Source organism: Notechis scutatus, chromosome 1, assembly GCF_049901735.1.
Source record: "Notechis scutatus isolate UNSWTSFEM ecotype Mainland chromosome 1, rNotScu1.2, whole genome shotgun sequence".
In the NCBI taxonomy this organism is placed as follows: domain Eukaryota; kingdom Metazoa; phylum Chordata; class Lepidosauria; order Squamata; family Elapidae; genus Notechis; species Notechis scutatus.
This window is the reverse complement of record NC_142009.1, coordinates 214799953-214818194: the sequence shown is the minus strand read 5'-3', so window position 1 is coordinate 214818194 and position 18242 is coordinate 214799953. Positions and strand designations below refer to the sequence as shown.

General features: G+C 43.4%; 1 protein-coding gene and 2 long non-coding RNA genes across 3 annotated transcripts in view; 2 read left to right on the top strand and 1 right to left on the bottom strand.

Moving 5' to 3' along the window:
* The first annotated feature begins 3748 nt into the window (after positions 1-3748).
* Positions 3749-18242, top strand: part of LOC113410737 (protein mono-ADP-ribosyltransferase PARP14-like) — a 52336-nt gene continuing 37842 nt past the window's right edge. Inside the window, 5 exon segments of the mRNA XM_087955959.1 lie at positions 3749-4687; positions 5784-5923; positions 6026-6059; positions 7087-7148; positions 13452-13635. Of these exon segments, the coding sequence (XP_087812085.1) occupies positions 4498-4687; positions 5784-5923; positions 6026-6059; positions 7087-7148; positions 13452-13635 (610 nt within the window). The 5' untranslated portion in view covers positions 3749-4497.
* Positions 7189-13138, bottom strand: LOC148133183 (uncharacterized). The gene is made up of 2 exons (XR_015746559.1): positions 12786-13138; positions 7189-9179 (listed from the first exon to the last, which is right to left on the bottom strand). It is a non-coding gene; the product is annotated as an uncharacterized LOC148133183 (long non-coding RNA).
* LOC148133184 (uncharacterized) lies at positions 12566-12821 on the top strand. Its single transcript, XR_015746560.1, has 2 exons — positions 12566-12617; positions 12686-12821. It is a non-coding gene; the product is annotated as an uncharacterized LOC148133184 (long non-coding RNA).

Below are 18242 nucleotides of genomic sequence, written 5' to 3'. Positions count from 1 at the left end.
TTAATTTGCTTTCAGTAAGGGTATTAGATAAATTAGGTTATGTAATTACTTTTAAAGATAATAATTGCATAATTGAAAAAGATAACAAAAGGGTAACTGCAGTTTTAAATGGAACATTATATGTATTAGATAATAGTAAGAAAGTAAGAAATCCCATTAGTTATCCCTGTAACTTTAAAAATAAAGTAAAGAGACAAATACAGGATGAGATAGTGCCCATAAAGGAAGAAACAGATTCAATAGCTGAACAGGATGAGGAAGATGAACAGGTAGTAGTTCAACAAAGTCCTCCTGTAAGCCCTGTAATTCCCAGAAGAACTACACGTATATCTAGACCGCCTGATAGGTACCAGGCTAACACAGTGTGCCAGATTAATCAAGTTCCTAATTCTGTTGAAGAAATTAAAAAGTATCCTACTAAGGAAAAAGAAAAATGGTATGCAGCAATGAATAAGGAACTAAATTCATTAAGAGATATGAAGGTGTATGAAAATGCCAAATTACCTGTAGGAAAGAAATCCATTGGCTGCAAATGGATATTTAAGGTAAAAACAGATAAAGATGGTAATATAATCCATAAGGCAAGGTTAGTAGCCCAAGGTTTTAGGCAGAATGCTAATGACTATGATGAGGTGTTTGCACCTAGTCTTAAGGCAGCAACCTTGAGGGCAGCTTTAGTGTGGGCAGCTAGTAAAAACTATATAGTTAACCATCTAGATGTGAAACTGCTTACTTGCACGCCCATTAAAACATACTATTTATATGAAAAACCTGTTGGTATTAAAAGTGAAAATAAGGATAATAATGATTGTTGGTTGTTAAAGAAAAGTCTCTATGGTCTTAAACAATCAGGCTATGAATGGAACCAGTATATTGTAAAGGAACTAGACAATATAGGATTTAAAGCTGGTTTAGCCGATCCATGTCTGTTTAAGAGGGAGACAAATGGTAAAGTATCATTATTATTACTGTTCACAGATGATATTGCATTGATAACTGAAACTAATGATGAAGCAAATAAAATAATAACATCATTAGGAAAGAGAATAAAGATCAAGCAATTAGGGGAGATAAAGAAGTATCTCGGTTTGAATATAAAGAAAACACGGAAAGGTTTTAAGATATCTCAGGAAGATAAGATAAGCAAATTGCTAAAAGATTACAAGATGGAGCTTTGTAAGCCAGCTAAGACTCCAATGAGTCAGGAGTTTAGCAACACTGATGAACAAAGCCCTGAGTTTGATAAGGTGATTTATCAATCTTTAATAGGTAGTTTGAGTTATATTAGTAATTGGTCTAGACCAGATATATCGTACTGTGTGAATCAGTTGGCTAGATTCAATTCTGCACCATGTGAAAGACACTGGAATGCAGCTAAGAGGATATTAAGATATCTTAAAAAGACAATGAATTATTCATTGTATTTAGAACCAAAGGGTGATTTAATTCTGTGTGCTTATGCAGATGCTAGCTTTGCATCAGAAAGAGACACTAGAAAGTCGACTTCAGGAACAGCCATAATGCTGGGTAAGACATTAATAGGCTGGAAGTCAATAAGACAACAGCATATAAGTTTGTCTACTATGGAGGCAGAATTCTCCTGTTTATCTTTGTTATGTACAGAATTAATAATGTATAAACAAATGTTAATTGATATAGGTATAACTGTAGATTATCCTATAATTATACATGAAGATAATCAGGCAGCAATTCAAATGGCCACAAATATTGGAGTAAAAACAAGGAGCAAGCATACAGATCTAAGATACCTAAACGTGAGACAATCTGTAAGAAGTAAGATGATTCAGCTAGAGTACTGTATGTCGGAGGACAATTTAGCTGATAATTTTACTAAAGCCCAAGGTGCCAGTAAGCACCAGGAGAGTTGTGAAAATTATGGGGTTAGATTGTAAAGGTATTATATATTTATTTCACCCAAAAGGGGAGTATGTTAGGTATAACATTGATACCAAATATGGTTTGGGTGAATAAATATATAAAACTTAGATATCATGGTTTAAGTGCTTATCACTTTAAGCACAATGCAGCAGGCAATTAGCCGATTAAGGGTGCGGTTAGAAGTTACAATATAAGGAAGCATTAGAAGCTGGAAAGCTTACCGGCTGTTACTGTGTCTGTCTGTAACTGTGTGCTGCTGCGACTTACTGTGTGCTGCTGCGACTAACTGTGTCTTACTGTGACTAACTGTGATTACTGACTGTGAGTGCCTGTGACTGAACTGTTATTGTTTGCTACTGTTTGCTGATTTACTGCGTAATTCTACTGAATATCCAGCGTTTGTTTCTCTGGAGAGTGAAACCGGAGGAGGAGAAGATATCTTTATCGGCTGATAAAGATATTACAAGGACTCTTAACTTGGACTATACTAGTGAGTCTTACTGGATGGAAATACTGTGAATGACTTAATGGACTGAATGACAATGCTTAAACTCTAACTGGATTAAAAACTATTTAAACTACAAACAGTGTTTGTGTTCAGTGTGTGTATACTCTGGGGCCCTTCCGCTCTCCTTTGGCTTCCTGGCTTGACTACTGCTGCAATACTCTTCTAGGGGTTAATTCCCAAACCCTAACCCTAACAAAAAATACTGATAACTTTGGCAGTGTTATTTTGCTTATTTTGCCATGAGTCTAAGCCTAACTAAGGGATACCTCAGTGGTGGGATTCAAACGTTTTTACTACCGGTTCTGTGGGCGTGGTTTGGTGGGCGTGGCAGGGAAAGGACACTGTAAAATCTCCAGTCAGAGGTGGTATTTGCCGGTTCTCCAAACTACTCAAAATTTCCACTACCGGTTCTCCAGAACTGGTCAGAACCTGCTGAATACCACCTCTGCTCTGGACAGTGTTAACACCCAAATTTCATCAATTAGAGCAGTGATCCCCAACCTTTCTTATGCCGCGGCCCGGTATCCCCAACCTTTTTTATGCCGCGGCCCGGTACTGGCATTAGCTGGCGCCGCCATCTTTTTGATGAAAAAGTGCTTCCGGTGACCTCACCGGAAGCACTTTTTCATCAAAAAGATGGCGGCGCCAGGCTCGGTGAGCTTTTCCGGTAGAAATGGCTTTCACCCGAAAAGCTCACGAAGCGCTATGCGCCCATCTTTTTGATGAAAAAGTGCTTCCGGTGAGCTTTCACGCGAAAAGCTCACCGGAAGCACTTTTTCATCAAAAAAAGATGGCAGTGCCCAGCAAACCAGCGGCCCGGTAGGACTTGTTCCACGGACCGGTACCGGTCCGCGGACCGGTGGTTGGGGACCCCTGAATTAGAGGGTTTTGATAGGGATTAGCATTGACCTAGTTTCTGCCAGTTTCTATTTCTAATCAAAGGGAGAAGAGGAAGTGTATCGTTTTAAAAAATTGCAATCTCACACCACACTCACTAAGACTTATCTAGTTGGGTAGTGACACATCTGAAAGCAAACAACCAAGCTCAGAGAGCACCAGAGAGAGAATTATTAAGCCCCTAAATATTTGTTCAAAGGCAGCCATGTACATAGAAAACCTGAAGACAACTTTGGATCCATCCAACACAGATTAAGGTCTTCTCCACCCAATGGAATGCTTGATGTGAGTAAGCAGGCTCTCTTGCTTGGGAAAGATGAGTCAGCATAGCCAAGCTCTAAACCAGAGGTCTCCAAACTTGGCAACTTTCAGACTTGTGGACTTCAACTCCCAGAATTCTCCAGCCAGCTTTTGAAGTCCACAAGTCTGAAAGTTGCCAAGTTTGGAGACCTCTGCAAACGTTCAAGCACTTCAGAAGTCAATCCAAGGGGACTTTGGGGGAAGGGTCTGTACATGGCAACTTCAAATCCTCAAAAGACATGACTATATAGGAAACCTGATTGACACTTGCTTGCTTGCATGCCTTGGGCAAGAGGGGATAAACAGCCCCGGTAATCCACCAGTTGACCCCGGTAACTGCTGTCGGGACAGATCATCCGAGCCCGCATTGGTGCCCAACGGAACCATTTCTTCTGCTGCCTCCTTTCGGGATTGAGTGGAGAACAAAACTCGGAAGAATTCAGCGGAGCAGTTTCTGAACGAGGCATTCACCGGGAGGAAAAGGCAAGGGAGGGCGAGGAGGATTGGAAGCAAGCAACGGAGAGAGAAAGGAACGAGAAAACCTGGCAGTTTTCTTGGAATCGATGCGCCTACGCGCCTTTCTTTTCTTTTTAAGGCTTGCTTCAAACCTCCCTCACGTCCAACTATCACAGGCTTGCAAAAACCTGTTTCGGAAGAAGAGAAGGAGAAAGCGGGCGAAGACCGCGCTCGAACTGACTGGAAAGAAAAACGATCCAGCGGCTGGAGGGGGATGGGGGAAGCCCAAGACCCAGCTGTCATGTAGTCACTTCTGTTTATCACGAAAACAACGTAACAAATAAAGAAACTCTGGGAATCCCCTTGATCGTGGGAAACGAAAGTGAAAATGCTGCACGGTCAGCCTGACTCGAAGAGCCTTGCCGCTTTCCGACAAGATGGCGGAGGGAGCGCGGATGGGCGCCTTTCCTGTGCTGCTGCAGGGAGCCTGGGGGAGCCCCGATCCCCCCAAAATGTTGAGAAACAAAATTCTCCGCTACTTCCAAAGCCGGAAAAAGTCGGGAGGTGGAGAATGCGAGATCCAGAAGCAAGGCGGCCAGATCTTGGTTTGCTTTGCCCAGGAGGAAGGTGAGCGGCTTCTCTTTTTTTACCCCTCTCTCTCGATGCAATTTATTGGGAATTTTCAATCCCCCCCCCCCCCCGCTCCGTCCTGGTTTGCTGTGAGCAGGAAGAGGAAGCTGGAGTGTTATTTTTCAGTATCACAGGGCTGGTTTTGCTGAGATAAACGCAGTTCTTCTGACTACTGTAGAAAGTCAGCACCCACTCACCCACCTAGAGAAAGAAATATTTTGGGGAATGTTAAAAAAGGCAGGATAGAATATTTCCCCTAAAGGAGAAATGGGGGTTGGAAACATTTTAAGGGCGGCAAAAACCAGCCCCCAGTCTCCCTCCCAAAGCAGAAACTGAGAAAGCCAGCTTTTAGAGATGCAGATTTGGTAATTTATTTATTTTTATTTATTTGATTTGTCAATCTCTTCCGTTCATAAAGACTGGATCAAGACAGAAACTCAGATAAGCAACAAACAAAAGGTTGACAAAATTAGCATAGACAGACACCCAGGATTTTAATTTCCCCTTTTGTCTGTAGAGCCAACCATGACTCCTACATAATCAGCCTCCATTTTATTCCCGGCTTGGAACTGGACCTGGATTTTTTTATCTAACACTACCTAGGAGATTGCTGGAAAAGTTGTAAGGGAAATTAAGTTTTTGGTGGGGGAAAAATGCTTATTTCCCTCCCCACGGTCCTTTCCACCCCTCTGCCCCTTCCACATTTCCAATCTCTCCAAAGCAGTTTAAAAATATTTATCTTCAGACCTGCAAATGTTGGAATGTTGATAAAACAGCTCTAAAGATTAGTACTTTTTGGCATGGTACAAATAGTTTTTAAGTCCAGATCTATAAGTACCATCCTCATCAAGCCTAATATCTTACGGTCATTTAAGATTTGGAAAGTTATTTAAAGAAATTAAACAAAATGCTAACTTTAAATTAAAAATGCACCTCTTAACTTGTACTGAGGTAGGAAAGCTAGGGAGAGAAAGGATTGCTGAAATAACCTATATTAAGCATGATGGCACAAAGGTTGCATTTGCTGTTTCTTTGTTTTTGTAAGTAGAAATATTCTAAAGATTCCAGTAATGTATTTATTTTTGTGACACAGTGAGGCAAAGAGTTCTTTCCCAGAAGATCCATGAGCTTGACTTGGCAGAAAAAGGAACACTAAAGTTGGAAGTCTCCCTGTATGAAACAACAGACCCAGCTAAAGATAATGTGCCTAAGAAGGAAGTAATTTCTAAAAAGGTAACATTAACCTCATAGATTTCATACCTTGAAAGAGAGATCAAGTGACCTTCCAGGCAGTACATTGGGATGCCAATGTTCTCCTCCGCTTTTTATTTTTAGGCTCTGAGAGAAGAAAGCCAAGCAAGAGAGATGGGTAAAATCCAAGTTTTAAACATTGAATTTTACTTTGGCACCAGGGGAAATTTTGGAGATGGAAGCAGTTGCTGATGACAGCAGGTTCTTGGTTTTTACAGGCCAAGGAGCAGAGGATCCCCCAGGGCAGTGAAAAAGTACACAAGGCAGCAACTCAGGTTCAAGTTCTTCTGGGTTCCGTTGTTTGGAGCTTGTTGGCCTAAAGAAAAAATCAAGAAAATCTTGATTACGGGACCAGGGGAATGCCGCAGTGGTCATAACTGTGGGAAATAGTAAAATGTCGCTTTTTTAGTGCCATTGTAACTTTGAATGGTCACTAAACAAACTGTTGTAAGCTGAGGACAGCCTGTATATAATTTCCCAATAATAGTGAAAGATGTAAGGGAAAAGGAAGGTCCTTTCCCAAACAATGCATAGCCAAGCTATAGAGTTTTTCTATTTCAAAATGTATGTGCAGCCACTGGTTTCAGTTGCTTCAAAGGAGATTCAACAAATTCAGCATTTACTTTGAGGAATCACTATGGATCGCTATAGATACGGCTTTTTAGTTGCCTGTAAGCGTGGCTAGAAATGAGCTAATGTCTCCTACATCAATACTGTATCTGAATTACCTTAAAGAGAATGATAATTAAGCTAGGATGTTTGAAAAAGAATACCCCCCCTAGCATTTTAAAATAAAAAATAAATGTAACTTGAGTAAAATGAATACAATTTTAAAGTAGTGTGGTGATATTTTTTTATACTGACTTTTTCGATATAATTCAGGGCAGGAAATATACTAAATTCTCCTGCCCCCTATTTTACCCCCCAGAACAAAAATCCTGTGTTGACCTGAGAAAGATAGATTGGCCCAAAGTCACCCAGTCAGCTTTCAGGCCTAAGGGAGAGCAAGAACTCACAGTCTTTATTAGTTTCTGAGCCAGCCACTTAGCCACTATACTAAACTGGCTATACTTAAGTACGGTAACTTAAAAATATAAACCAACCTTGTGTAGCTGACTCTTCTTTTTATTTGTTCCTTTTGAAAGTAGAAGTGCAAGAAGACCACTTAAGAGGTGGGCCAGCTGGGGAGGCTCCACGTGTTGAGAAGTGTGAGATTGTGGCTTAAAAGAACCACCAAAGATTCAATATTAATCCAAGGAAAACAGCTTTATTGTAGCATTTCTGCAGAAACGGGTTCCTGCCCTGGCAGATGGGAGGAACCCAGAGCAAAGTTTGCATTCTATTTTATACCCTAACCTACCCATCCTATGATAGCTTGATTTACAATCTACCTATTGAATTTCAGTATACAATTCATCACCAAATATGGGACATCAGGGAGTTAGATGCTCCCTAACACATACACATTTTCCCAGAGCACAACGTGTGATTGTTCAATGTTTCAAACCTCCCTTTTGCAGTAGAAAAGTATCAACTCGCAGTTTGAAGTTTGAGTCACAGTTACACAATACACAATGGATTTTATTCATGTTTTCCTCTTACAATTCCCCCCTTTTCTGGTTACATTTTTGACTCAAACTCACGCAACAGATCCCCAGCCTCTTTCAGAGCCATCTCCTTCTGAAACATCATCAGAGGTTCTTCCTCCTGCTTCCCGGATCTTGAACTTACAGTTTTCCCTAGTCTTCCACACATTGCTATTACACCAGGGAAACACTGAACACAACAACACAACATCACACAGCATATAATAATTAATATAATTCCCATGATTGTAGATCTCAACCAAGCAGTGCTTGCTTAGCCAAGACCATAATGCCCCCCACATAACTGACAATGAGGAATCACCTCCTTGTAATAGTGGATTAGAACGAATGCGTTCCTCCATCATTTGCACTGTTTTTTTAATATTGGGTTGGAAATCATGGATATATACACAGCAATGTGAATGAATCAAAGCACACACACCCCCTTTTGCAGCTAATACAATGTCTAATGCATATCTATTTTGCAAAGCCACTTTTCTAACTTCGGAAAGTTCCGTGTTGAGCATTTTGATTGTCTTGATAGTATCATTAAACATGGCTACTGTAAAGTTATTCAGGATATGTAAATCTCTATAATTCATGGCTACTCCCAAAGGTGCCAGCATTCCCTGTGCTATCTGTGTTTTCAACCTTCCCCCCCAGCGTTAGTCCTGAACTGATTTCTCTTTTATTCCGAATCCGTCCCTGGGGTAAGATATTCAATTTATATATTACTGGTATCACGTATCCCATGGTACAAATCCCACTCCAATATGGTGGCATTTCTCTATACGCATGTTTCCCACACAACACCCACCTAAAATTTTCCATGGCATACGTTTGATTCGAAGTCCGAGTCCAATTGATTATATCTTCAAAATACATACATATCTGGTATTGGTTCTGATTAAAATAACTCAATTGATGATGAGTGTTAGAATAACTGTGGTTACTACAAGATAAAGGCATATCAAAAGTTTTGTTGCATTTTTCCCAATCACCCAAATCCACTCCTTTGGATACATGTCTCTTGAAACACGCATATGCTTTTTCTCTCAAGTGGACAAATACCTTCCCGGATAGGTTTCTTTTCATAGGAGCCTGTTCAAATTTATGTCCCTTTGGTCTCAAATGCTGTTGACTTAGTGGGATTGCATGTAATGTTAAACCCTCCCCTGTCTTCCCTGGCATGTGCATGCACATCCAGCAGTTAGTTATGTTCAATGCTTGTGATACCTTCTTCAAATCCTTCATGTATGTATTGTCTTCCCATAAATCTGTCCCCAAGTCTCCAGCTGGTCCAATATATGGAATCTGTCCTCCTGATGCAATCATCAGTACTATCGTCAAGGTGGTTAGCTCAGTCCAGGGTCCAATCTTCTTCATCTTTTTAAGGTGAGCTTCAGCGGCTGACCATCCACTGGAACTGCCCTCCACGTAGAATTTGGATCTGGTGCCTTCTTGACTCTGCTGTAATGCGTCCAGCCTCCTTCTCGAGTGCGAACTGCAGATTCAGTTGTCAACAGCACCTGGTACGGGCCTTCCCAGCTAGGTTGCAGCTTCTCACTTCTCCAAGTCTTTATCAGGACCCAATGTCCAGTTTCGTGTGGGTGTTGGCTTCCCACAAGTGGTGGTCGTTGTGCCAACAATCCCTGTTTATGAAGAGAAAACAAAGACCTGGACAGTGTCTGCAAATATTTTCTCAGAAACAAATCTTTAAATTCAGGAATTGGATTCCCTGTTTTTGCCAAGTAGGGCCGCCCCATTAGCATCTCGAATGGAGAGACCCCAGTGTCTTTCCTTGGACATGTTCTGATTCTGAGTAGTGCCAAGGATAAGTTCTTTGTCCATGGTAACCCATTTTCTAATTGTAATTTGGTCAAATGTCTCTTCAATTCCCCGTTCGTTCTTTCCACTTTCGCACTGCCAAGGGTTGTGCAAATCCCATTCCACCCCAACAGCTCCCATCACAGATTGCAACACTTTTTGTGTAAAATGTGTCCCCCTGTCAGAATCAATAGCTTCCATCATCCCATATCGTGGAATGATTTGTTCTAATAGGATCTTGGTTACTGTGGATGCTGTGGCTCTTCTAGTCGGATAGGCCTCTACCCATCCTGTCAATTGATCTTTAATCACCAATAAGTATTTCCAACAGATACTCTGGGCTAGTGTCCACATCTTTGGGCTCCAAAAATGTGGTTTCACAGCTGTTACCAGTGCTTCTGTTCCCCAGTGCCCTCCCTCATGTACCTTCTCCAGAATTCCTCTCATTACACTCACGGGAACCACCCTCACCCCCTCTGAAGTTCTCCACCCATCCTCAGTTAATGTATACCCTTCTTTTTCCAAATCATCTTTCTCTTTTCCCTCAGGTTTCCAATCCTCATCCTCTTCCATTTCTAGCAAGGGAATTAATGCCATTACCAGCTCTATTTCCCCTGCAGCTTTTTTCGCCCATTTGTCTGCCCACCTGTTTCCAACTACCTCTGGGGTATTCCCTTTCTGATGAGCATTCACATGTACTATTGACACTTGATTTGGCAGTTGCAGGGCCTCCAGAACCTGTTCCACAAGCTGTAATTGTTCAACTTGTTTCCCATCAGCCCTGATAAAACCCCTCTCCTGCCAGATCTTACCAAAGGTATGGACCACACCCCAGGCGTATTTGGAATCAGTCCAAATTGTCACATCAATTCCTTCAGCCAATTCCAAGGCTCTCTTCAAAGCAAACAACTCACATTTCTGCGCAGACCATGAAGAAGGAAGGGAGCCTTTTTCTATGACCTCCCCTTCTCCTACCAGCTTCCTGTGCAGGAATTGGGCTAACACAGTGTACTGGTCCACCCAGATTCTGCAATACCCCAACAATCCAAGGGCTTTCCTGACTTCTGTCTTATTTCTGGGGGGAGCCAGGCTCATGATCCCTTTCACCCTCTCAGGATCCAGGGATCTCACCCCCTGCTGAATATAATGTCCCAAATATTTCACCTTCTTTTCCACAAACTGGATCTTTTCCCTTGAAACTGTCAATCCTTGTTCCTTCAGCCAATTTAACAAAGCTACAGATGCTGCTCTAACTTCTTTCTCTTTCTCCCCAGTCAACAACAAGTCATCCACATACTGAATCAACATAATCCCCTTCCTTTTCTCAAAAGACACTAACTTTTCTTCCAAAGCCTCATTCCATTCAAATGCAAACAGGTCTCTACTTCCCTCCTCAAGGGGGCATGCCCAGAAGGCATCCTTCAGATCTATCACAGTAAACCATTTGTCTTTGGGAGGGATTCGTCCCAAGATAGTATAGGGATCAGGAGATCCTCCTCAAATCATTAACTAATCTATACTTCCCACCCTTCTTCAACACCGCCAATATTGGGGAATTGAAAGGTGACATAGCAGGCTCCAACATGCCCTGTTTCAACAATTTATCAATCACAGGCTTCAACCCCTCTCTCCCCCTTCTCCTCATTGGATATTGTGATGTCCAAAGCTTTGTCACCCCAGGCTGCACTTGAATCTTGATCGGGTGAATGTTCATTCGCCCTACCTTCTCTTCTCCTGCCCAAACCTCATCCGAAATTGCCCTCTCATCTTCCAAAGTCATCTTCCACATCCTTACTCCCTTCCCGGTATCCCACAGCTGGATACCAAACACAGGCAACAGATCTCTCCCTAGCAAATTCACTCCAGAATCAGGAATATACAACACTTCAGCCTCAGTCACCACTTCATTCATTTCCAGTCTGATTTGTTCAAACACCCTCACATCCTGTGATTTTCCACTCACCCCCACTACTTTTATCATTTTCCCTGATCTATGTGCACCTTCTATCGGGTCACACACAGAAGTCCGGCTTGCGCCGGTGTCTATCAGGAACAGCCACTCCTGATGGTCAGGACCCACTGAAATGTTTACCAATGGCTCCCCGCAGGTCCTCTTAAAGGAGCCGGAACATCCCTAATCATCATACAATGCATAACTCCTCTCCTCCCGGTTGGTAGGACACTCGCGCGCAAAGTGACCTTCCTTCCCACATCTGAAGCAACTCCTATCCATTCCAGGCTGTCTCATTCCCATGCCTCCTCCTCTGGAACCTCTTCCTCTGCCCTGGAATCCTCCCTGATTGTATCCCCCAAAATTCTCCCTCTTTTCTCCAATTGAACCCTTCCCAAAATTCCCACCTTTCTTCACCTCATTCTTTGCTGCAGCCTGCACAGCTGCAACCATCATCTGTGACTTCGGTCTGGTTTTACAGTGTCTCTGTAGTTCTAACTGTTCGGCCACCTCATGAGCATTCTCATGAAGTTTTGGAAGAGTCTTTTTCAATTCTCACAACTCGGCTGGTTTTATGGGGGCAGCCACAAAGACTGTCACCGGGTTGCCTGCAGCATTGATCCCATTAGGGACTTCCCTAAGAGGAAATGCATCCACTTCAGGTTTTTCTCTGAAGGGAAAATTTTGAACACTTCTCTTCTCAACTGTTCCACTTCTTTTCTCAGTCGCGGATAGAGAGGCGGCTGAGGAGGGGGTTGTGCCACCGGCAATGGCGGTGGTGCCATAGGAACGTTGGCGGGCACGTTATTCAAATTAGGATTTGCGGGCGGCGGACTCTGCAGCCAATCATCCGTCTCACTCTCATTGTCTTTTTGTTGAGACATGTATTGACCCTCGATTGGAGGGACGGGACCTTCAAATTTCACATGAAACCATACATCTATGTATGCAATTTGAGTGGTCATTTTGTGTTGGAGAATATAGTCTCTCAATTTGGTTATCCAATAGGTACTGGTTTCCCCCTCAGGACTCCAGTGATATGGAAATTTAGGATCAATCAGAGGATATTTTGGCCATCGGTCTCGACAAAGATAAATCATGTTTTTCTTTTCGAGATGTCTGGTGAATTCCTTTAGATTCGGGGAGAACCTACTGCTGGAGTAGCTGTCCCAGGGGCGAATCTACCGGAATTGATTTCCTGCCATTGTCAGTTATTCCCTGTCCCAGACAGGCTTCTTCCTGGTCTCCAAGACCCTTGCTTTGTCCCTTTCCCATCTCTACTCTTCCAGACTCCCAGAGCCTTGACTCACCAGTCCAGTCCTCCAGCAGACGCTGGATTCTCCCAGAGAGTTTAAGGACCCCTCTCTTTCAGACTCCTAGTCCTAGTCCTCCAGCAGACGCTGGATTCCCCCAGGGAGTTTAAGGACCTCTTTCCCCCCTTTTCTTTTTCTGACTGCAAATGAAAGGAACAAAGTTTTACCTGATCACTCCAGACCTCCGAGGTAGTGGATGTGTGGGCGTCCCCAACTCAGGCTTTCCTCTATTCTCTTTTCGATAGTCCCAGACTATCAGCCGGCAAAACGCTGTTTCCAAGGATCGTCTGAATTTCCAGTCGCCTCTGGAGCCTGACCGAATTCGGGGAGAGGTGCCTCTCAATGGGAGGTTGTGCCCACTCTCTTACCTGGTCCCCACTTTCCAGTCGACCACCGTCGAGGATCCCGGACGAGCCCCCAAATTGTGAGATTGTGGCTTAAAAGAACCACCAAAGATTCGATATTAATCCAAGGAAAACAGCTTTATTGTAGCATTTCTGCAGAAACGGGTTCCTGCCCTGGCAGATGGGAGGAACCCAGAGCAAAGTTTGCATTCTATTTTATACCCTAACCTACCCATCCTATGATAGCTTGGTTTACAATCTACCTATTGAATTTCAGTATACAATTCATCACCAAATATGGGACATCAGGGAGTTAGATGCTCCCTAACACATACACATTTTCCCAGATTTTCCCAGAGCACAACGTGTGATTGTTCAATGTTTCAAACCTCCCTTTTGCAGTAGAAAAGTATCAACTCGCAGTTTGAAGTTTGAGTCACAGTTACACAATACACAATGGATTTTATTCATGTTTTCCTCTTACAGAAGGATATTCTTGACAGTCCTCAAAAATCATCACAAGTAGTTCTTGAAAATGTTGAAGAAAATATTCACCTGGACACATTAATGCTACTGGTAGATAACATCAGCGCTCTTTCCGGAGATAGTACTTTCCATATTGAACAGATAATTGAGAAGAAGGCTGCAGTAATAACCTTTCAGGAATGCACTGGTAAGATCTCTAAGCTCATCGCTCAGATGTTTAATATTTGGAGAATCCTAGTTTTGTGTGTTTCTGATACATTGGACTGCAGTCCCTGTCACCCATAGTCAGTTGGGGGGGGGGTCACAAGATTTTGAACCCCACAACTCGGGTTTCTGATTCCTATATTGAAATGGCTGAAATAAAGGACAGGTATCCTGAGTGTGGGTAAGGTTGATAGGGAAACCACAAAAGATCTTAAATAAAACTTGCTAAAAATGCTTATTGCTGTAAAGCAGGCTTGTCCAACGCGCGGCCCACGGGCCGCATGCGGCCCAGGTCGCCTCGTAATGCGGCCCAATGCCCACCCCAACCTTCATGAAAGATCCAGCGAGGAGGAGGAGGAGAGGCAGGCACGAGGCGGGGCGCGAGGCGAGCAACAGAAAAGGCGGGCAGCCACAGCCCAAAAGTCCCGCCCCGCCACCTCCTGCTGTTGCCGCTGCCGCCGCCACCGCTGCTGCATTTGCAGGAGGAGAGGTAGGTGCGAGGCGGGCGAGGCGAGCAACAAAAAGGCGGGCAGCCGCAGCCCAAAAGTCCCGCCCACCACCTCCTGCTGTTGCCGCCGCCGCCGCCACCGCTGCTGCATTTGCAGGAGGAGAGGTAGGCGCGAGGCGGGCGAGGCGAGCAACAAAAAGGTGGGCAGCCGCAGCCCAAAAGTCCCGCTCCGCCACCTCCTACTGTTGCCGCCGCCACCGCTGCTGCTTCTGCCCCGTCGCCGCTGCTGCTTCTGCCCCCGCCACCGCTGCTGCATTTGCAGGAGGAGAGGTAGGCGTGAGGCGGGCGAGCTTTCTTCCCCCCTCCCCCACCCTGCAAAATTTGGCCGGAAAATTAATAAAAATAAATAATAGGAGAGGTAGGCGCGAGGCGGGCGAGCTTTCTTCCCCCCTCCGCAAAATTTGGCTGGAAAATTATAAAATAAAAAATAAATAATTTTTAATTAATAATTAATAATTAATAATAAATAATAATTTTATTTTATTTTATTAATTTATTAATTTAATTTAATTTAATTTAATTAATTATTTAATTTAATTATGTGCGGCCCAAACCAAATTTTAATCTTCTAATGTGGCCCAGGGAAGGTGAAAGGTTGGACACCCCTGCTGTAAAGTATGTGGGCATGGATATTTTAGTACTTTATCTGCTGTTAAACCACTCTGTTTCCTGCATATGGAACCAAGTAAAGTATAAAAGCTGAAAAAGTTGTTCAGGGTCTTTCCAACCCATCTTTGTCCAGGTCTGAATAAACGTGTGATTCAGAGAGAGTTGGACTCTGCCTATTTATCTGTGCTGGACCAGACCTAGTGCTCCTGCTTAACAGGAGCACCAAAGCCTTTATAAAAATGTTCTCGGATCTCTGTCCCTTAACTTTTTTGACTTTAACTCCCACCACTACTAACCATTTTTTACCCTGGCAAGTAGTAATGAAAATCTTCTGGAGGCACAGAAGCCGAAGAATATTTCCATATTATCTAAGGATTTGTTCATGTTTCAATTGTTTCTAGAAACTTTGTAAAATGTGAGCTCTTCTGCTCCCATACCTGAAGATTCTGAAGTGCTGCTTAATCTACTCTTTCTCATTTCAAAATGTCACTTCAAAAGGTTTTCTTCTTTCATTCATGTACCAGTCATCAGTAGCTCTACATAACACTTTTTTATCTTTACATGGGGGTGGAGGGGGCCACGTTCTGGATTCTTTTTACGTTGCTAAGCCATCTGAGTGATGGCTAAAGGAAAGTGTTAAAGGTAACATGCTGCCAGGAGATCGTTTGGCCATCTACTTACTAGATGTGTTTCTCATAGGTAGATAAGAAGATAAGACCTGCCTTTTTATACCAGAAAATGAGCCGATTAGCATGCTGATTCTAAAGGAGAAGAACTGATGGCAGATGTTCTTCCTCTCTCTTTGTCATGCCCCTATCGGAATCTGATTCAGAAGGGGAGGCCGAGCAGCTGACAGGGAGTTGCGAGTGTGGCCCAGTTGGCTGTGGAAGAAACTGGGGAAGGGCAAAGCTAGGTAGAGCACGGGAGAGGTAGAGTGGGATGACCCGTAGTCTCTCAAAATAATCCAAAACCCAAAACATACATTAAAGTCCGGTAATATCTTCAACTTAACTTCACTGTTTTATTAGGTGCAGTTTAAAGCCACAATAGTAAATAATGAGGCAAAAGGAAACCAAAAACAAACTGCATTGACGAGAGTTCCGAAGCAAGCCAAGATAATTAATTGGGATAATTAATCGGAAGATAACCGGGGAGAGTCCATGGGAAGAACGCCAACAAAGATAAACCTCATTCAAAGGAAGCACTAAATTTTACTCCAGCAGTTACAAACTTATACACATAGCTCCCAGCTGCAAGCCATGAGGAGGATCATGGTAATCTTCTCCCAAGTAGACCTCGCTTTTCCCTCATCCTCTCTGCGTGCCCTAGGATGGATAGGGGATGGGCCTGGATCCTCTTCTGATTGCTCAGCTGGCCTCTGCCCTTTCCCAACCTCCTCCACCACCTCTGGAGCCACACTCCCACTCCCTGTTGGCTGTTCCTCGTCTTCCTCAGAGTCAGTCTCCACCAGGGGCATGACATAGAGCAAGGCAGCAGGAATTCAGAGGAAGACCCAGGCCCAGGCCCTCTTCATCCTAGGGCACGCAAGGAGGAACAGAGAAGGGAGCAAATTGGCTTATGGGGGAGGAAAGGGCCCTGATTCCCTTCATTAGCTGCAGCTGGGAACACAGTTTAAAAGGGGAAGTTGCGCACAGCAAGTTCTTGGGAGCAAATTGTGAATTATCTGGTATCTTCGAGTCTTATCTGGGTTCCTGGCATCTTCCCGACTGTGTGTGTTTGGCTGTGCTTTCAAGTCTGCAATTCCTTCTCCTGCCCTATCAAGTTAATTACTGCAGCTTGGCTTGTTTGGATTTTTAGTTACAGTTTGTATGCACTTTTGTTTTCGGACTGAATTTTCTCCACTTAAAGGTTGTTCTTGAGAGAGATTTTCTTGAGCCAAAGATAACGTGGACATTGGGGGCAAATTTGGAGATCATTAAAGGAACTCTTCTTGCTTATTTAAATGTTACCTTTGTGCCATGCCATGGGTCATCACACACATAATTAGGGAGATACCATTCATCACTACTGTTTTGCAGTTCCACTTTATAGGTAGTCCTCAGTCTGTGACCTGGTGTCAACATTTTAACAGACAAGGGCCCCCTAGGGTCACATGACTATTTGGGGCAACAGGCCCATGTTGCAGTATCCCATGGGGCCTGGCTGCGATCTATGACATTTTTGCTGAAAACCAGCCTTTACTTTTTGATTTTCTGCAAAAATCCTTCACAGTGAACAATGGGTTTGCTTAAGAACTGCAGCAATCACTTGACAAATCATGATGATTCTCTTAAGGACCATAAAGAAAGAATTGTAAAATTGGATGGGTCTTGACTTACAACTGTAATGGGTAGGCTTTATAATGGTTGTAAGTTGAGGACTACCTATACTATCTGCTAATTTATTCAATTAATCTCCAGCCCTTTTCTCAAAAAAGCATTCAGTTCCATACAAAAGCTCCTGCTCTAAGCATGTAGGTTGCTTTTATTGTGCTATGAAATTCCTGGTAAAACAGACATGTCTAGGCTGTCGGTTTGAGACGTGTCCTCCCAGATATTGTCAATGTTAAGAGAATGGGAGCCTTCAAACTCAACTCTTGGTGTCCACATGGCTACCTCCATGTACTATTCTTGACAACCATATGGAAGTGGTTTGCTTTCACTTTTTTACAGGATGTTTTTCCATTCTCAGTTTAACTTTCAACTCAAGGTATTCTTTGGAAGGATCCTATCCAAATGACAACCCAATTTTTGTTTAACTTTTGAGGATTGGCCACAGTTTACAAAGACATACAGAGAACATTGATCTATTGCAACATCGTACAGATAGTCCTTGACTTACAGCAGTTCATTTGGTGACGTTTAAAGTTACAACGGCACTGCAAAAGTGACTTATGCCTGGTTTTCACATTTCTGCTCATTGCATAAGTGGTCTCGTGATCACACCCATTGCATCCCCTGGTCTTGTGATCAAAATTCAGGTGCTTGGGACTTCCGGTTTGTCGGCTTCGGCAGCGGCAGGGATTCGCGATCCTGCGCGATCCCTGTTGCGCTAGCCGTCTTGGTGCCTCCGATCCGGACGGGTCTGGAGGCTAAGGTTGCCCCATAGAGGCAGCCGAAGATAGGAGGGATCCGGACAGGGGTTGGGGTTTCGCAGACCCCTTCCCCACCCGGCTTAACCCTCTTTTCTCAAGGCGGTGGAGCGGCGGTCAGCAATGGCCGCCACAAAGAAGCTGACAGCTGGACAAGATTGTGCTGGAGGAAGAAGGAGAAAGTTCTGAAGCGAAAGTTTTTTGGCTGAACTGGGACTATAAGATACAAGTAATATCCTGAAAATCCTGATTTTTTGAAAGATACTTTGTTTCCAGAAGAGATTTACAAGCGACAGTGAAAGTGTTTAAAGAGAAAGTTTACTCTCCTTCCACATGGATTTAACAAATGGATATTGAAAATCCTGCTATTTTACAGAAGGTA